General features: G+C 40.8%; 1 protein-coding gene across 3 annotated transcripts in view; it reads right to left on the minus strand.

Annotated features, from left to right (window-relative positions):
• Positions 1–17,580, minus strand: part of pcsk5b (proprotein convertase subtilisin/kexin type 5b) — an 88,624-nt gene that overhangs the window by 13,975 nt on the left and 57,069 nt on the right. Inside the window, exons 16-21 of one of the 3 annotated variants that reach the window (XM_026187563.1) lie at positions 14,547–14,740; positions 12,030–12,114; positions 9,477–9,580; positions 9,217–9,355; positions 7,919–8,034; positions 25–127 (exon numbers count right to left, since the gene is read on the minus strand). In XM_026187563.1, coding sequence (XP_026043348.1) covers positions 25–127; positions 7,919–8,034; positions 9,217–9,355; positions 9,477–9,580; positions 12,030–12,114; positions 14,547–14,740 — 741 coding nt within the window. Of the gene's footprint in view, positions 1–24; positions 128–4,097; positions 6,205–7,918; positions 8,035–9,216; positions 9,356–9,476; positions 9,581–12,029; positions 12,115–14,546; positions 14,741–17,580 lie in introns of those variants that run through there. The other 2 variants (XM_026187565.1, XM_026187564.1) reach the window with 2 other exon arrangements.

Here is a 17,580-nt window from a genome sequence, read left to right on the forward strand (position 1 = left end):
TGTTTGTGTGTCAGTGGCTGTCACCGTGTTGCAGGGCAGCTGGTGCAGTCATCTCTCTCTGGACCTTTGCACCGCAGACAGGAAGGATCACACGGGTGGCACTTGTTGTGTTTACTCAAGTACTCTCCTGCCGATAGAGAGCCACAGAAAACAGCATCACCGCACGTTCGGCCTCACTTATCTGCCTCTATTTGACTCACTTCATACTTACCGTGCTTACTTGTCGTATCACTTGAGCGATTTGATTTGATGCTTTGATGTATCCTAGTTGCACCAAATTAACAGCCAATTGCTTTTGTTTTCATTTCATTAAATTTTTCTCTGACTTCTCCTGCACAGAAACAGCTGTATATCTGCTTTTCTTTATCTTGCAAATATATTTCACACATCTTTTTTTGCTAAAAAAAAAAACTAAGGTGAAATGATCTGGTCATTTCTCATCTATTTAAAGAGAAGCTGTTGTCTTATGGGAAAGGACAACAGTGGTGCAGTAGTTAGCACTTTCACCTCATAAAGACTCTTGGTTTGAACCTCCCTGAGGCCTTTCTGTGTGGAGCTTGCGTGATCTCCCAGTACACGCGTGGGTTTTCTCTGGGCGCTCCAGTTTCTTTCCACAGTCCAAAGACTTGCATGTTAGGTTCATTAGCGATTCTAAATTGGCTGTCGTGTGGATGTGAGCGCTTCAGTGCATTGAATAAGGCGCTGCCTGAATGTGGATTGTATTGTAAAGCCTCGTGTGTGCTCAGGATGAGTAGAGAAAGAGCAATATAAATGCCACTCAGCTTCCATTTCAGTCGTGACTACAAATTTTAAGCACTTCTAGTTCGCTGCACAGCGTTTCTGCACGAGTTCCCCACTTTGTGTGTTGACTTTGCACGTTTCCTCGCTCACATTTGGGTTTGTTCATTATCCAAAAGAATCACAGTTTAAGTCAGCAGTCGTACCCAGGGTAGCGTTTATCTAATTAAAGTCGTCTCTGAGGGGAAACAACGACTTTTCACGCCATGAACAGGAAGAGCCAAGATAATATACAAAGTCTTAAAGGAAGACATCATCTCTAATCACCAGCATCTGTAGCCAGGTAACGGCAATATTTACAACCTCTTGCCATAGAAGTGAGCTTGCTTATTAGAGTGGAAATGCGACAGAGGCATCTGCTATATCATAAGGAAACATCCTTCCCGCAGCCCATTAACCACATCTTCCACTGATGAACGTGTTGAAAATGTGCGTAGGTTCTTGAAGGCCGGAAAGTTTTTCTTACAAAACAGATTACTGACTGGAAATTCAGCTTCAGGCGCCAGAAACCTCAACACCTGGCAAAGCAATCGTTGAGTCACTGGATCCCACTCCAGGTAGTTCTTATTGTAAATGTAAAATTAATAAGTGGTGCTTTTCTTTCTCAGGAATGAATACCTAAACTTTGCTCACAGATGAAATGTTTGTAAGCGTTTGTGCCCAAGATTAAGAGGAGAACAAAACTTTACAAAAATAAAATCAACCTTGAAAACAATATTGTCTCCTCTTCTACTTTTGTATTACACAAAGGTGACAGACACTGGTTCAGGCGTAAAGATGGATGCTGTGTGTTTGTGTGCGAGCAGCCTTCAAGGCATCGGTGGGGTTTGTCTGTGCTCTCTGGCTTTCTGTGAAAAGCTCAATTGTTCCTTTCAAAACAAAAGAGCCTCTTTGTGTACAAACACAACAGGCGGTGGCTTCCCATTCAGTAGAGCTCTGCTGAAACGATTCAAGCAGCCCCCGAATACACGCCGTCACTCTTACTCACACACACAAATTGTCTCCCTGTCTTTATGTTTGTCTCCCCCTCACTCACAAACAAACAGAGCCAAGTTCTCAAGGGACAGAAAGCTGCACAACTCCACTCAGCAAAAGCAAACTTTGGACTCCCACTGCCAGACAGGAGAAAAATGGAGCGGAGAAGAAAGGGAGCCTGTCACTCAGGGGAGTAAAACTTTTCCTCTGTTCTGGACTCGGCTGACCTTGTGAGGACAGTGACACTCTACTTTGTAAAGAGAGACAGAGAGCGGGCGCTCTGTTGGCAGGTGTCACACTGACGTCTAACACACCTGATCATGAATCCCGATTCCTTTCCCCTCTTTCACCTGCTGGTCCCTGCGCCCACTCACTCTAAGAAGGTTTCAAGATATATTTATTCTTTTCAATCCACCCAAGTGGTTATTGAATACATTAGGTGTTTATTAGCCACAGTGGTTATTTAACATTGTGTATTTATCACCACAAGGGACCCTTCTTAGGGTTTCATACCCCAAGTGGCGTTTTTGGGATGCTGAACTCACAAAAACCAGAGGAAAAAGAAAAACAATAACATAACAAAATAATAACGTAAGACATAATTTGAGGGTATATCTCAGACTCCTGAAGACTCTTGTCTATATCAGCTACTATGAAGTTATCATGTTGCTTAGCACCCACCTACTAACAGGCTAAAAAGACCCCTTTTAGCATTTATGCAGATATACCTTTATACCATCATTTCATTTTCACAGTATTTTTTTAAAATAAATTCTTATTCATTTGCATAAACAAGACCTATCACTGCTTTTTCTCAATGTGATTATATTTTATTTACCATCACGAGCAGGCCAAACAGTCCTGCATCATGCCTATGTGCTAGTTTATATAGGATGCTGACGCTCTTCTTTACTATTACGAAAAAAAATGTTTGATTGCTGGAAACTAAAGAGTTTCCCGAACTGTCCTATCAGTCAGACCCCTGTTAAAAAAAAATATTTTATGCACAGCAAATCTAGTTGCAGTGGGGTGCAACTAAAAATAACCCTAATTTTGATAATGAATATACAACAGCCACACAAGTGTGAGAAGACTGCATCCTGGCACTGAAATGTTTCCTGAAAGGCTGATATTAAACAGTGATTAGTATTTAATGGGACATTTAACCTGAAAATATTATTGTAGTACTACATATCTCCCCAGAATGTGTTGAGGTCTCCAGTTTTGTAGATGCAGATACATCTAAACGGCACTCATTTACTACTTTGTGATTAAGTTTCATTTAAAGTCTCTAAATCTCCTCAAACTGTTCGATGTAAGAACGATGCTAAATAAGGTTTGTAAATTTCTTCATTCTCTGAGTGACGATTACTAGAAGCTGCTTTGGTCATCACAAGCCCACAAATGTCATTTATTCATGTATCCAAACTACTACTTTTTTTCTTCACCACTTATCCACTTGGAGACTATCTTTGTTGTAAACCTTGGACAGGTTTAACACAGAGACAGACATGTATTCATTCGTACTCCTAGATTTAGACTCAACTAACGTGCTAATGCAGAAACCCCACACGTCTGCAGGATCCAGCCGGCCAGTGGATTCAAACCCCAGACCCTCTTACTGTGAGGTATCAATCCAAACCATCACATATCTGCATCGTCCCATACAGCGTCATATTTTTGCTACTATTTGCGGCTTTGTGACAAACATTCTATATTCATAAATGTAATCTAATACATGTAAAAGTTAAATCCAAAGATGTTAAATAAACCTTGCACCCAAAAACACACACTGTTGACCAGTTTAAGCTTCCACCTAATTGTAATTGAGCACACATATCTCCCTTTAAGAGCTGCGCCTGGGGCATGTACAACTTTCACTTAATCAATGCGATTGAGTGCCGAAAAACGAATTCAAGGATCTGAATTTCAATGATGTTTTTGCCTTTCATGAATTTGTAAAACATAACTCAATAGAGTGAAAACAGGGAAACTTAATGACTTGGAAAGTGAGCAAACAAAAATGCTAATGAATGAAATAATACTGATTAATACACCCTCAAAATAATTAATGGAACTCAAAGGGAAAAAAACATGAACAGATTAAACATTTTAATAAGAACACTTAAGTAAAAAAAAGAAAAAAAAAAGATTTTCAAAACTAGGACTTTGAGTAACATTAATAATGCATTGTCACAGATATGTCACAGGTACACAATAAAAACAGCTTTTATATGAGGGGTGGGTATGTGCGTGCGTCTTCTACCACACGCACACGCGCACACGAACACGCACACACGTGTCATCTTAAACAATGACCAAGATTAAGTTTTTGTTAAACAAAACAGGGGATTCATCAATCTTTATTACAAATCATCAAGAACCATAACCAGATAACGGTACAACAATTCATCTAATACTGTAAATGCTCAAGCTGCGGGTGCGATAACCCACACAAAATAACAATCTTAAACATTTTTTTTAATATTTTTTACTTTATTTTTTTATTGTTTCGCTGTTCTTTAATAGAAGCCAGCACCTCCAGGACAACCCTTTGAGTTCGATCAGGTAAAGTTCAGAGACAGGAGGAGAAACCGGGCACCTGACGTATGACGGCCTTGTCGCACACACGATGCGATTTGAATTTCTAACACAATGGATTCTGTCTAAAAAGAAAGTAATAATAATAATTTGATTGCATTATGTTTGTTTTAGGCTTTTTCCCCCTTGGATTAACTGGCCAAAAGTTCTGCTGCCAATAAATAAAATGAGAAAGACTTTGAACATGAATTTTCAGAGTAAAACCATCCCAGCACCCCGCCGTTTCGCTCAGCTGTCGCAGACCTTTACCTGCCGATGAAACGTGATAACAGCATTTTTCTGCTTCAATCGCTGACCCCACCATGGTCAGAGTTTAGAGCAGTATTTCAGCTTGATATGCTTTGCCATAATAATGGGATGACGAAAAGTTTGGACTTCTAAAACTCTATGTTATTTGATAACAGTAACATGTAGGGGATGCACCGATACACATACCCTTTTGTTTGTGTGGAAAATATAACCAACATGTAGTAGAATTTCAGTTCCCTTTAATGAATAAACTTCAATTACTTTAATCCAGTGACAACAAAAATGACGGAGGAGGCTTAAATCGTTTGATCACAGAGACGGATGGAATCGATACTCGGTTGGGGGGGGAAACAAAAAAGTTTAGTATCTATAATCATCATTTTGTGTGAAAAATTTGCATCGGTACATCCCTAGTACCACAAAATTACTATACCTCACTGCAGAAGCTCTGGAAGGAATGACTATTGACTCGTCCTGTAGTACCTCTTGATGGATCAATGCTGTCTGGGCTTACATCAAGAATTAATGGCATTCTCCGAGACCCAGTAAAGACAAACGCACACGCTCTTCAAAGGGTAACTTTACGTTTTAAGTAAATGAAATGGGGTGATTCTGGTCAGCGACATGCATCCGCCTTGTATACAGTGAATTCAAGTGGTGCACAGATTAAGTGTCTGCATAGTGTGTGTGTGTGTGTGTGTGTGTGTGTGTGTGTGTGTGTGTGTGTGTGTGTGTGTGAGTGAGGGGGTATGGACGCATTTATGTGCCGTGTGTGTGTGTATATTAAAATGTGTGTAAATTTGTCTTCTCGCACAGCCAAAGTCAGCCCAGACACACATTATTTTCACATTACTGCGTGAGCTTGGTTTTTACTTTTTTCTTTTTGTCGTCCCCCCTCTTTGACGTATATTTACAGGCATAAAACCACGGCTTTTCCTACTGTATGTTCGCTTTCCATCTGTTTATCATTAACACTGGAAAGAGAGGAGGAAGAGGAGCCAGAATACAAATGCACACAGACGTATTTGACACAGGCTGAGCGGCTCCTGCATTTTAGCTATAATTCCTATACTGGCAACAAAAAAACAAAAAAAAGAAGGAAGGGAAAAAAAAAAGGAGGTTCAATTATTTTGGCATCAATGCTTTGGTCACAAAATACCGACACTTATTCTTTTGTTTGTTTTCGCTTATGTTTTCATTTGCTCATTTGTTCTTGAAGTAAGTCCCAGTCGTATTACGCCCTGACCTCGTGTGTGTCCCAGTACAGAAAAAAAGGTAGGTTTGTTGTAGTCCTGTCATCGCACCTCCGATGCAGTCCCTTTAAAAGAGGCACAGATTCTCTTATAAATTATGTGACTGTGAATGAGTGGGCAGGGGGTCTGAAGAGGAGTGGGGTGCCCCCTGTGCCCCCCCCCCCCCGCATCCCCCCCCTGCACTCCCTTTAACACCCAGCAACTACGTCCCATCACCCCTTTTGTGAGCATGTTCTGCAGCACAGTTGTTGCAGCACTTTCCTCTGGCAGAGATTGTTCTTTTTAACGAGCACGCAGAAGCTGCCTTCCGCCCAAGATTCTTCATTTGCTTTCCACAGAGCAGGAAGAGGAGATAAAGAGGGGTGGGTGGGTAGTGGGGATGGAGAGGGGAGAAAGGAGACACACACACACACAGACACACAGATACACAAGGGCAGAACCATTTGTGATGGTTTAGAGCCGTGTGATTGGTCAGGAGACAGGGTTCAGGTGACAGGAAGAGGTTTTTGTTTGTTTGTTTGTTTAATCCAATCACAGGTGGTGTTCATCAAGGAGGAAAATTATTGCAGTCCGGTGGAGTGATTTCAATCCATGTCAGGAGAGAGGGGAATCAGATTGAGGAAGGAAAAAAGAGAGAGAAAAGAGAGACAGAGAGAGAGAGAAAACAAAACAAACGTCACACAATTAGAAAATTGAAGATTTTTGAAATTCACAACGTGGTTTCATTTTGCACAACAACAAAAAAAAAAGGGGACAACAAGTGGACCGCCAGTCTGTAAATCCTGTGAGCCAATTCTTTCACAACTCAACAGCAGTTCACATCGGAGCTGCAAATCAAAACGTCACCAGTAAGAAGCTGGAGCGGAGGGTGGGGGTTTAGGAAGACAGGAAACAGACTGAGTGTGCACTTAAAGTCCTCATCATTAACAGAAAGGTCACGCAGTAAAGATATTTTATCCTCGGAGCTTTATCTCATCACAAGCCGAGACTTCGTGGCCAAGGGTTCATTTTAAATAGAAGGTCACGGCTAGAGCAGAAAATCACAGGATTTATTCAAAGCCTCATAATCAGACCATCACATCAGAGGGGTTAGTGGGGGGAAAGAAAAAATAATAACGAAAGAAAGGGAATGTTTGCATTTAGAAGAGCATCAGCAGAGCATGCTCAATTTGGGGAGGAGAAGCCACAAGGCGTGGATGACAGAAAATGGAGAACACAACGTAAGGCAGGAGAAGATTGAGCAGAATATTTAAATAAATATAAAAATATATAAATGAAGACTTGGAAGGGATTTAATAATGTTTAGCAACTGAACAGTTATGGTCACAATCCACCCCCTTGAGTTATGGCATTAAACAATGGTAACGCGGGCCAATATTTTTCATCTAGACCTTTAAGATCTCAATGAAAAATATTACCACTTCAGCATTTTATCTTGTTGGACAGTTTTCTAAACTTAAGCCATAATAAACACATGATTTCTCGAGTTATTACCAAAATGTATTTGTGAGGTCACAGTAAACTAGTGCAAGACTTAGAAGATTTAGATATTGGAGGCCGAAGTGAACATTCGTGCCAAATCTCAGGAAATCCCTCAAACAGGATTGCGTGTTGCTGAGAATGAATGACCCCAACATGGAGCACAAGAAATACAAAGGAAAACATAAAAGAGCGTATAAGTAGATACTCAACAATCTTTTCTGCCCATGCGATCCAACAAAGTTCAGGAACCCAGGAAAGCACTGTGTTAATGTCATATGATAGAAACGTGTGAGCACGTAGTCCCAGAGAGGTTTTATATTAGTGACATGCAGGACATGGATGTAGAGCACAGAAGCTAAAAGCACAGCTTTGTTGGTTAGGAGCTACAGCAGTGAGCGGTTTCATTTAACGTGTTAGTTCAGAGTTCAAATTTCTTAAAAATGGCCGCAAGTGAATCATTTTCTTTGTCAAACTACTTCACCTGTGGGCCAAATAAAAACCATTCCAAATAATAAACAACTATCCAGATCATGGTATTGATAAGAAAGCTGACAACTCACCATCTTTGCAGATGGTGCTCACCACGCAGGCTCCTGCCTCCAGATTGTAACCACTGTTGCAGCTGCTGCAGTTTCTTTCCCCGGGCCCCAAGCACTCATAGCAGCTACTGTCACACCTGCCGAAGGGTGCGTGAGGAATTAGATGCTAGTCAAGGCAGCACAAACTTTATTCCTGCACGCCAAAATCGGAAGTAAATCGATCGCTATAAAGGCAGTGATGAATGACACCTGTTAGAGCTCACATTTCAACTTTGTCAGTCTACAAACACCAGAACTATTAAAAGGTATGACTATATTAATAGCAGAAAACAACCCTGACGCATATATTATACTGCAGTATTAGACCTTTACAAAAATGGAAAAAAAAGCTGTAATTTATGTAGACTCTCTTATTTATTCTCTTACTTTTCTTATATGTAATATTATTGGCCTATTCGGTTTCTGCTGGTGAGCGGTGTCTGCAAATGTGCCAAATTTCTGAACACAGAAAATCTGGAGGAGAAGATACCTGAAGCAATCCTTTAGGAGCAAGTGTTAGACACAGTTATCACATTTATCATCCCGCTAGTGTGAAAACATCACTTTCTGAGACAAATCTGAAGCTGAGCATGAAGGAATCCAGTACGGTAAAAGGGTCAAGTGGGCAATAAATAATTCAAGACGGGAAGGGAACATAGCAGGGAGGTAAGGCCCTAAGAGGAACAGACAAGATGTCTGACGCTGTGGATGAGTTTCAACTAGCAAAGTAGTCATCAAACCATTGTCAATCATGGGGATATGATTATGTTTACGTGTTCTTTCCGTCCTCATTCAGGTTAACATTAGCGAAGGGTGACTCAACAGAGCCGTCTGTGGGAAAAGCTCACACAGCTTAAAGACAACAAAACAATGACGGCACCAAATGTCAGCGCTGACTGGCTCTGTGACTGTGGTTTACTGGGAAGTCCTTCATTGCAGGCTTTCTGTTCTCATTTACTTTTACTGTCATCAGTGACTGATTGCAATTTTGCTGAATTACCCCGTTTGAATTTTTAAATACAGGTGTAGTGCAGCCGAGTTTTGATTTCATCAGATGTAGGTGCCCATCTTCAGGCTGCCAGCTCAGAAACCAGAAATGCACAGAGCAGGGAGAGAAATAAGAAAATAACAGCGGAGGCTAAAGTTAGGTTTAAGTTGGAAATTTGCACTTGCACTAGCAAAAGAAACTTCCTTGTTTATCTCTACAGACTGGAAAGTCGTCCCCCCACACCACCCCTTTTCACCGTGGCGTAGAGGTGTTGGCAGGTGTGCTGACTCACTTCTTACAGGACCTCTGCACCTGCCCGTTGTCTGAGGTCTGCTCTGACAGGTAGTAGCTAGGACTGCATGTTAAAACACACCGCCAATCCTCAAGTAAGTAGCCGTCCGCACACTTTGTGCACGCCTCGACTCCTGTGCCTGCAAGACACAAATGCATTTTTGAGCGTTACACTGGCGAATAGAAAATGTTGATCGTGTCTTTAAAACGCACAGATTTACTGCACATTACAAATGTAATCCTGCAAGCATTGCTTCCTACCTGCGCAGGTGGCACAGGCCCGGTGACATGGTTCGCAGGTCCTTCTGTGGCCGTTGTAGTAAGTCCCGGCGTCACAGGTCATCTGACACTTGTTTGCCTGAAGGCTGGAAAGTGAAGCGAAACAAGGCACTCGTAACTTTAAAGTAAAACCAGAACATCCTGCAGTAAAATCACCGGACATTAAAAAGCCTCATGTTTTCCTTTGTGTGGATGCAGTGTGCATCAAAACAACATGCTTCTGACTTTTGCATTGATTTTAAAGGTGGCAGATGGTGGAGAAGAGGTCAGATATGTAGCAGGTTTGGAGGTTACAAAGTCGGCTCTGTGGAGTCGCAGTGAGGACAGGTTGGTGAGCTTTGCTAAGCTGAAAAACAGCTGGTCCGCGTTAGCTTAGGTTTCCCAGAAACAATTTCGTCTGGTCCCGTCTTCCTCTCCGACTCCTAACTGAGCATTAATGGTGGACTAAGTGGAAGAGGAGAGACTGTGTGTGTCTGCGCGTGTATGTGTGTGTTTCTGTGGTCTCTGAGGCGTTCAGAGGAAATTATGGCCTACAAGTGTCCCTCCCCACCTCCACCTCTGGCAACACTATGCACTTAAAAGTTGGGTTCAAGACCACAGTATGTTTAAACACTTCACAAGTGTTTCTTTCCTGACCTAGCTGGAATTCCAGCACTTTAGAAACTATCCTCAGTCAGGTCAAATGCAGCTGGGTCATTTTGAAGAGGCTCCTGTGGAAGTGGCCAAATGATGAACTGAACCATGTCTCAATGGCTGGGTAAACGGTTCAGATCATAGCCTCTTCAAAGTAAGGATTACAACGCAAAACAGATCCTCTTCCTTTGGGTCTCCACATTACACAAGCATATGTGGGCTTTAATAAGCCACTGACCACACTGGATAACTATCAGTTTACTCAATATGGATCCCAAGTGGATAAAAGTTGGGAAACCCTCGTTTCACCGGTTCACTGTACAAACCACAAAGTATACAATGTTCTGGAATAAAATGGCAGCACTTCTGCAACATTACAGTCAATGAGCACAAAAGGTTTTTATCCTGGAACCACAACAGTGATATTTGGGGGGGAAATCTACGTCAAATTTTATGTTCAAGGCTTATCAAAGCACAAAGCCCTTCATATGATACATATTGTAGAAGCGGTCCATGTATAATGAACCACAACCCACTTGCGGTTCAGGAGTTAAAGCGAGTTGTCCAATAATCACAGCAGTTCAGTGGCTGTTCCTGTTGAAGCATCACTGAGCAAGAGTGTAAGAACGGGTGAAAAAGCTTTAACTGAGCAGTGTGTTTGAGACCAGCTAGTTTGTACGATTTTCTGACCACATTTAAATGTGAATGTTATATAAACAGACTCAACGATGGTGACAAAAAACATCCAACTGTTTGCAATGAGGGGCAAAATTTGGAGGTTTTCAGACCAATCTTTTCCTGTTGCAGTACCTCATACATTAAAACCTGATTAGTCAGATGATAATTTAAAAGCACTTAAGACAGAAGTTGAGTCCTGTTTACTTTCTGACAGTCATGCAACTGACCATTTTCTAAAAGAAGTTGATGTTCACATCTGATTGTCAGAGATTCTCACAAAACATCACAACACTCTCCTACTGCCCAACATCTTACAGCCAAAGCACAACCGTCACGAAAAATGCAAGGCAGGATTTCTTGTAATTTAAGTCGTTTTTAGGAATAGTTCTCCTGGTTTCTTGAAGGACATTTAAAGCTCTTCTTTGGATGTTGGCTGGCATTTGTTCTATTCTCTGTCGAGATGATCCCATACTGTTTCATTACTGTGTTTTTCAGTGTGTTTGGGATCATTGTCATGCTGAAAAATACATTTACTGCCAATTAGATGCTTTACACTTCGTATTGCATTGTGAGTCAAAATCTGATGCTAGTCCATGTTTGAAATTAAATCAGTTTTGATAAGATCTCCAGCAATGAAAATGCATCAATGTCACCATGTTTTATAGATGGCTGTAGACATTTGTGTCCTACCTCTCTCTAGGCATCCTCCATACATATTGGCAACAATCTGAAGCAAAAAGTTAATTGGATTCATCACCCCATAAACCACTGATTTCGAATCCAGTTCTTGTGTAATATGTCATACCTGGCTGGTTAAAAAACTTGGCTTCTTGACAGCCACCCTTCCACTCAGATCAATTCCAATGAGGCTACAGTAAACAGTAGACGGATCGACTTGTAACTCCGTTACTTGTAACGCCGTTATTCCCATCACTGCTCATAGGTCAATATTAGGTGGCTTTAAACAACAACAACAATCATTCTTCTGAAAATGGTCAGTACAAGGCCTGGACTGATAATGAGTGAGAAAGCAAGACGTAAAGGAATGGTGGGTGGTCTAACACGAACACATTTTGCACAGTGCTACATTGACTTTTCATATGCACCTCTTTCACGTGATGACTAAAAAAAGTTCAAGGCTGTGCTGTTTGTGAAAATGATTAATGCTTTAAACTATAATCAGTGACTCTAGTCAGGAATTGCTCAACGTGGCACCCATCTTACCTCATCCCAGGTTTACATTCTGTGCAGATATTGGAGGCTGTACACTTCTTACAGTTCTCCTGACATCGCCTAAAAATGTTGGAATCTGGAAGACACACAGTGCGCGAGTCATACACAGCACATAATAGGAACCAGAAGTCTGGTTGCATTAAAAAAAAAAATAAAAAAAAACAGCAGGGGAATAGAGGGGAAAGAGTGATGAAGAGTATCAGTTGGAGTCGAATGTGTGAGGAAGACCAGCGAGTAAAGTTATGAGAGAATATTGAGAAGAAGAGGCAAAAAGGACAAAAAAGGAAAAAAAAAAAAAAGAGGAGGAAATCGAGATAGCGAGATGAGGGGTGAAAGGTTCTGTGGGGCTGAAAGAAGATTATAGTGTTGAGGGAGGATGGGAATCTGGATGAATATTTCAAAAGGCAGACTAAAGTCAATGACACGCTTTGACACAAAGCACATGGACTCCTCTGTAGCAATGGTGATTGCCAAAAAGTTATGCTAATAACATGTTTTATCATTCCCTGAAAGGACGAGGAGACTGTAAGTAAGAATGCTGGTTGGATTTTTTGGATTTTTAGGAATCCTTACAGGATGAAGGAAGGACATGAGCAGGCTACGGACTGGTTTCCAAGAAAAGTTGGACGATATGTTGTTGTGGCATTTTGGCTCAGAGCTGTAGGTGAACATTAGAGTGTAATTTGGCTCATCAATCAATATAAATTCTTTAGAAATTGTAGGGTTTTTAAAATGGGTATAAAAACCATCTGCTGCTGATTTCTACCCTTCTCCATGTTATATCAGGGTTTCTTGAATATTTTTGCATTTTAAACAATTCACAAAATGATTAATGATTAGAAAAGATTTAGTGAAACCACAATAAATAGTACAATCCTGGTCAAACGCTTTGTCATTTAGTATATATGCACTAATTTTAACATCAATAGCACAGCGAGCCTAGCTTACATTGGTTTATCCGTGATATGGTAACAAAATAATGTCAACGTTGCTGTCAGAATGTTAAAAAGAAAATAAACTCCAGTTTTCTTATTTAAAAAAAACAACAACAACCAAAAAACCCTCGGCTATGCTGCCATTCCAAAAGGGAAAATGTACCCACTACATCTTGGCCTGTTAAAATGTTATGATTAAACTTGCATCAGAATATCTCAGATCTGCTGCCAGAGACTCTCAGAGCTGCCAGGGCTTACACACTATCCTGGCAAATACAAAGACATAATTATAATATATACATAGTGTCAGTCTCTCATTTCTGGTTTGTTTTTATTAACAAAAAAAAAAAAAAAAAACACTGGCAAAAATTCTGAACCCGTAAAGCGCATACTTTCTGTGAATACTACTGCACTACTGAATACTTTACATGCCAGAATTTAACACAGGAAGAAAAAAAAGAAAGGAAAAATGATTGTAAACCTAATCCAAGCATAATCTTCCTGCAGATCTGCTTTATTTCATGTTTTATTCCACTTTAATTTGACGTAGCCAAACGGTTCACTACCACAAACTTTTCAGTTCAGCTTGAATCAGCAAGTGCATTACAATAAACAAGCGGCTAGACATTACCTCAAGGGTACAATGGCATCATTCTGGTGTGGTGAATGAAAGCAGACTGGTGATAGTTACTGCTAAGGGTGGAGGTTTTTAGAAACCTCCTCCACCATTTACAAATGGCAGTGTATTTCTCTACAGTCGTAATCTAAGGAACTTCAGGCACAGATGATTGTGCAGTGGACACGGAGAATAACAGTGAGATTTTGGCATTTTAAGAAAACAAGTGCACAACAGAAACACAACTGAAGTCCCAAGAAACTTATAACAAAACTGTGTGACAGCCTGTAAATAAGAAATGCACAGCCACCGTGATGTGACTAATTGGTTTAAAAAAACCTGACGTTTTGAAACCGAGTGAAGCATAGATCTGAGTGAGAAACAGTAATATACTATAACACATTCCCTGCTTCTCGTTTATGTTACTCTAATGTTTATTCGGGGCGTTCGTGGCTCAAAGAGTTGGCAGTTTGTCTTGTAACCGGAAGGTTGCCGGTTCAAGCCCCGGCTCGGACAGTCTCGGTCGTTGTGTCCTTGGGCAAGACACTTCACCTGCCGCCTACTGGTGTTGGCCAGAGTGGCCGATGGCGCGATATGGCAGCCTCGCTTCTGTCAGTCTGCCCCAGGGCAGCTGTGGCTACAACTGTAGCTGCCTCCACCAGTGTGTGAATGTGAGAGTGAATGAATAGTGGAATTGTAAAGCGCTTTGAGGGCCCCGAAAAGCGCTATATAAATCCAATCCATTATTATTCTACGAAACAAACAATGTGTTTTCTTAAATAAAATCTAAAACTAGCGACTGAGACCATAAACCTGTCGGGATGTTTTTTTACTTAGGGAGTCGCCCCCTGTTGGGTGTCAAAAAATATGCAGGATATGGCACTTCTGCAGTAGCTTTACTTTTCAGACCCAGAGGTTAGCCATGACAAACCCGGTGTGACCTGCGGGGAAACCTACCGCTGTCGAGGTAGAAGCCGTCAGGACAGTTGGCGACGCACGTGTGGGAGCCCTCGATGAGGTTAAAACCACTCCTGCATGTGGTGCACTGGTCACTACGACTACCAACACAGGTCTCACAAGAGGAGGAGCACTTCTTGCAACGTTTCCTATCATCACGGAAAAATCCACTGGGGCACTCCGATACACACATCCTGGAAAGAAAAGTCATTGAAGACAGGAAAAGTATTTACATTTAGAGCATTAGGATAACCTCCTTGAGATGGAACATGTCATTTTGGAGGTTTTGAAGACAAATATAAAGACAACAAAAAAAAGGTGAGGGAAAAAAAAAATTACAACCTTATACAAACGTTGTAATTTTCAGATTGATTAGTCAACGCTGCGCAAAATAAGTGAACAGTTACACTCGGAAACATGTTTATGCAAGTTTAACACTCAGGTGGAGCTCAAAACATCAAAGCTTTTTTTTAAAAGAACTTCTTTGGATACAAAACAGGAAGACTTAGTATAAAAAAAATGAAGAATGGAAAAAAAGGTGTCATGAAAGCATGTAAAAAAAAAATCTATAGCACATTTTTCTTAAAGATTTATTGAGGCTGTAGTTTCCTCTGAAGGACAGCGTTCTTCAGCAGCAGACCAGTGAAGACCAAATCAAAACCAAAGACCGAAATTTAAAAAATAAATAAATACATAATCTCTGCAGCAAATATGATCTAAAATGCAATAAAATATCTGTGAAGTAATGCAAAAATAAATGTGTGCGTGCAGGTTTTACACAACGAACAGGCCAACATCTACTGAATAACTTCACAGCTCCTTAGCACCCCATCATTTTAACCCGAGCTCACATCCTGAAGTAATGACCTCCATAGAGCTAAAGAGCAAAAAAAAAACAAAAAAAAAAAAACGCACACACAAGCGTGCACCTTCTGCCAAAAGACACACACTGCACGTGTGTAAGTACAAAAGACATGCTTTTATCCTCCAACTTAAATACATGCCTGGTTTGCTGAAATGGTTATATAAAAAGAAAAAAATATCTTTTGTAACAACAGCATGTACTGTAGTGTAACCTCTAAACCCAGGACACCAATTAAAACTTCAAACCTTATTTTGTCTCCGACACACTGATTAAACATGTAGAAGACAATAGAAGGGAACTTTGAAATTCAAACCTGAATTTAGGCAAGAAATTTGGAAAGCCAGAAGGGTGCGCATTCAAAATGTTGGCCCCCTGTACATGCCAACAAAGCTAACAGATCTAAATTCAAATGTGTACTTTATAAACGGTTACAAATATTTGCATATTATTATCCCTCAACAAACACCGATAGTTCTCTCAGAACCTAAGAAAATGTTTTTAAAATGTAATCGATTACTATTTACAAGCTGATAGTTTACCCTGAGAATCAAACTCAAAAATACATAAAAAGAAATTCCAAAGACCCCCACATCCTTTGGTGTATGTGAAGCATCAAACACGCATGTAGGGATGTAATTATCTGATGACTAGACGCTGCTGCCACCCCTCCTCCTTCCTCCAATCTTCATTCATCAATTGCTCCCTGTGGTGGCAGAAAAGGGCAGCACACCTCTAAAGTGAGCTAATGATAAGGCAGCACCTAAGCTTGCACATTCTCATGCACCTGCATCGGCCTGTCTTTTATTAGACCAGAGACAGGCCGACACAAAGGCAATTACTACAGACTTTGATCCCGGGGGGCAAGCACAAAATGTAGACACATGCACAAATTTACAGTCACACACGGGCTTGTATACACACAATTAAGAAGGGGAAAGGACAAACAGGACACACCGTGACTGACAGCGTTTCTCTTATCAGACTGACGTGGTGTAATTAATCAGGCCACCATCAGGAAAGTTTCCAAGCTCACCATGTAACAGTCTCCTTATATAAAGCACAGTGCAATGCAAAGCTTCCAAAAACTCAGTAGCCAGTTCTCAGTTCTTGTTTTTCTCTCTCAGATTTACTTGTCAAAACGTAGAAACACTCTTTTTCTGGATTCACATGAAAATAAATAAATAAAATGCACTAAAAATAAACGCAGATGTTAAATTTCTGTAGGTTTCCTAATGATCAAACCCAATCACACAAAACAGGCTGGCGAACAGATGTTTCTCTGAGGTATGTAAACAACTGAAATGTTGCCTTCGGCTGGTTAAGTCTACAGATCGAGGGATTTGTATGCACCAATGTTCACTTTACCTTTGGAAAACTATCTGATTGAAAGCCCCTCAGCTAATATTGATCCGTCTGCTCATTGGACCTCTTACTCCTAAAAACGATCAAAAGACGAAGCAATTGCTGGGCCAGACATGGGTTTTCCATGTGTTGCCTTTAAATTAACAAAGGAGATGGCTCAAATGGCTCTGTTGGAGTTCATTAAACAAGATTTTTTTTGGCATTGTGGGTCATAGGGTTTGAGCTGATCCAAGTAGTTCTAGCTCCTAATTCTACAACGAAGAACATAAAGGAATAAAAGTTTTGCCAGGACAATCATTCAATCATTTGTTTTTTAGTCTGTGATTAGTTTTGTTTATTCATGTGTTGAAATCTTTTATCTTCTTTGTTAAAAAAAAAATCTAAGAAGAAAACCCAACAGTAAGGCACTTTTCCACTGCTCTCCTATTTAGCATGAGGTTGTTGCCACAGTGGATAGTTCGATACGTCTGACTTAGCACAGATTTTATAGTGGCTGGCCTTCCACCCTCGATACTCTCATTTATCTGTGCTTGGGTCTGGCACTAGGAGCATACAAGCCCGTGAAGTCACTGAGGCTGGGTTCTTGTCTCCTCCCGGTCTCGAACCAGGGTTCTTTCACATTTAAGGAGAATGTATAACCAGACTATAACTAGATGGCAACCACTTGGGTCGAATCCGTGAGTGCAAAGAGACACGTGTGGACATGTTACACTCATCGGTGGAGACTTACTGCAACATGTAGCAAAGTATTTGCAAACCTTCACCAATTTGCCTGAGAGTGACTGCAGTCGAATACGGCTGACTCTG

Source organism: Astatotilapia calliptera, chromosome 12, assembly GCF_900246225.1.
Source record: "Astatotilapia calliptera chromosome 12, fAstCal1.2, whole genome shotgun sequence".
NCBI classification, from domain to species: domain Eukaryota; kingdom Metazoa; phylum Chordata; class Actinopteri; order Cichliformes; family Cichlidae; genus Astatotilapia; species Astatotilapia calliptera.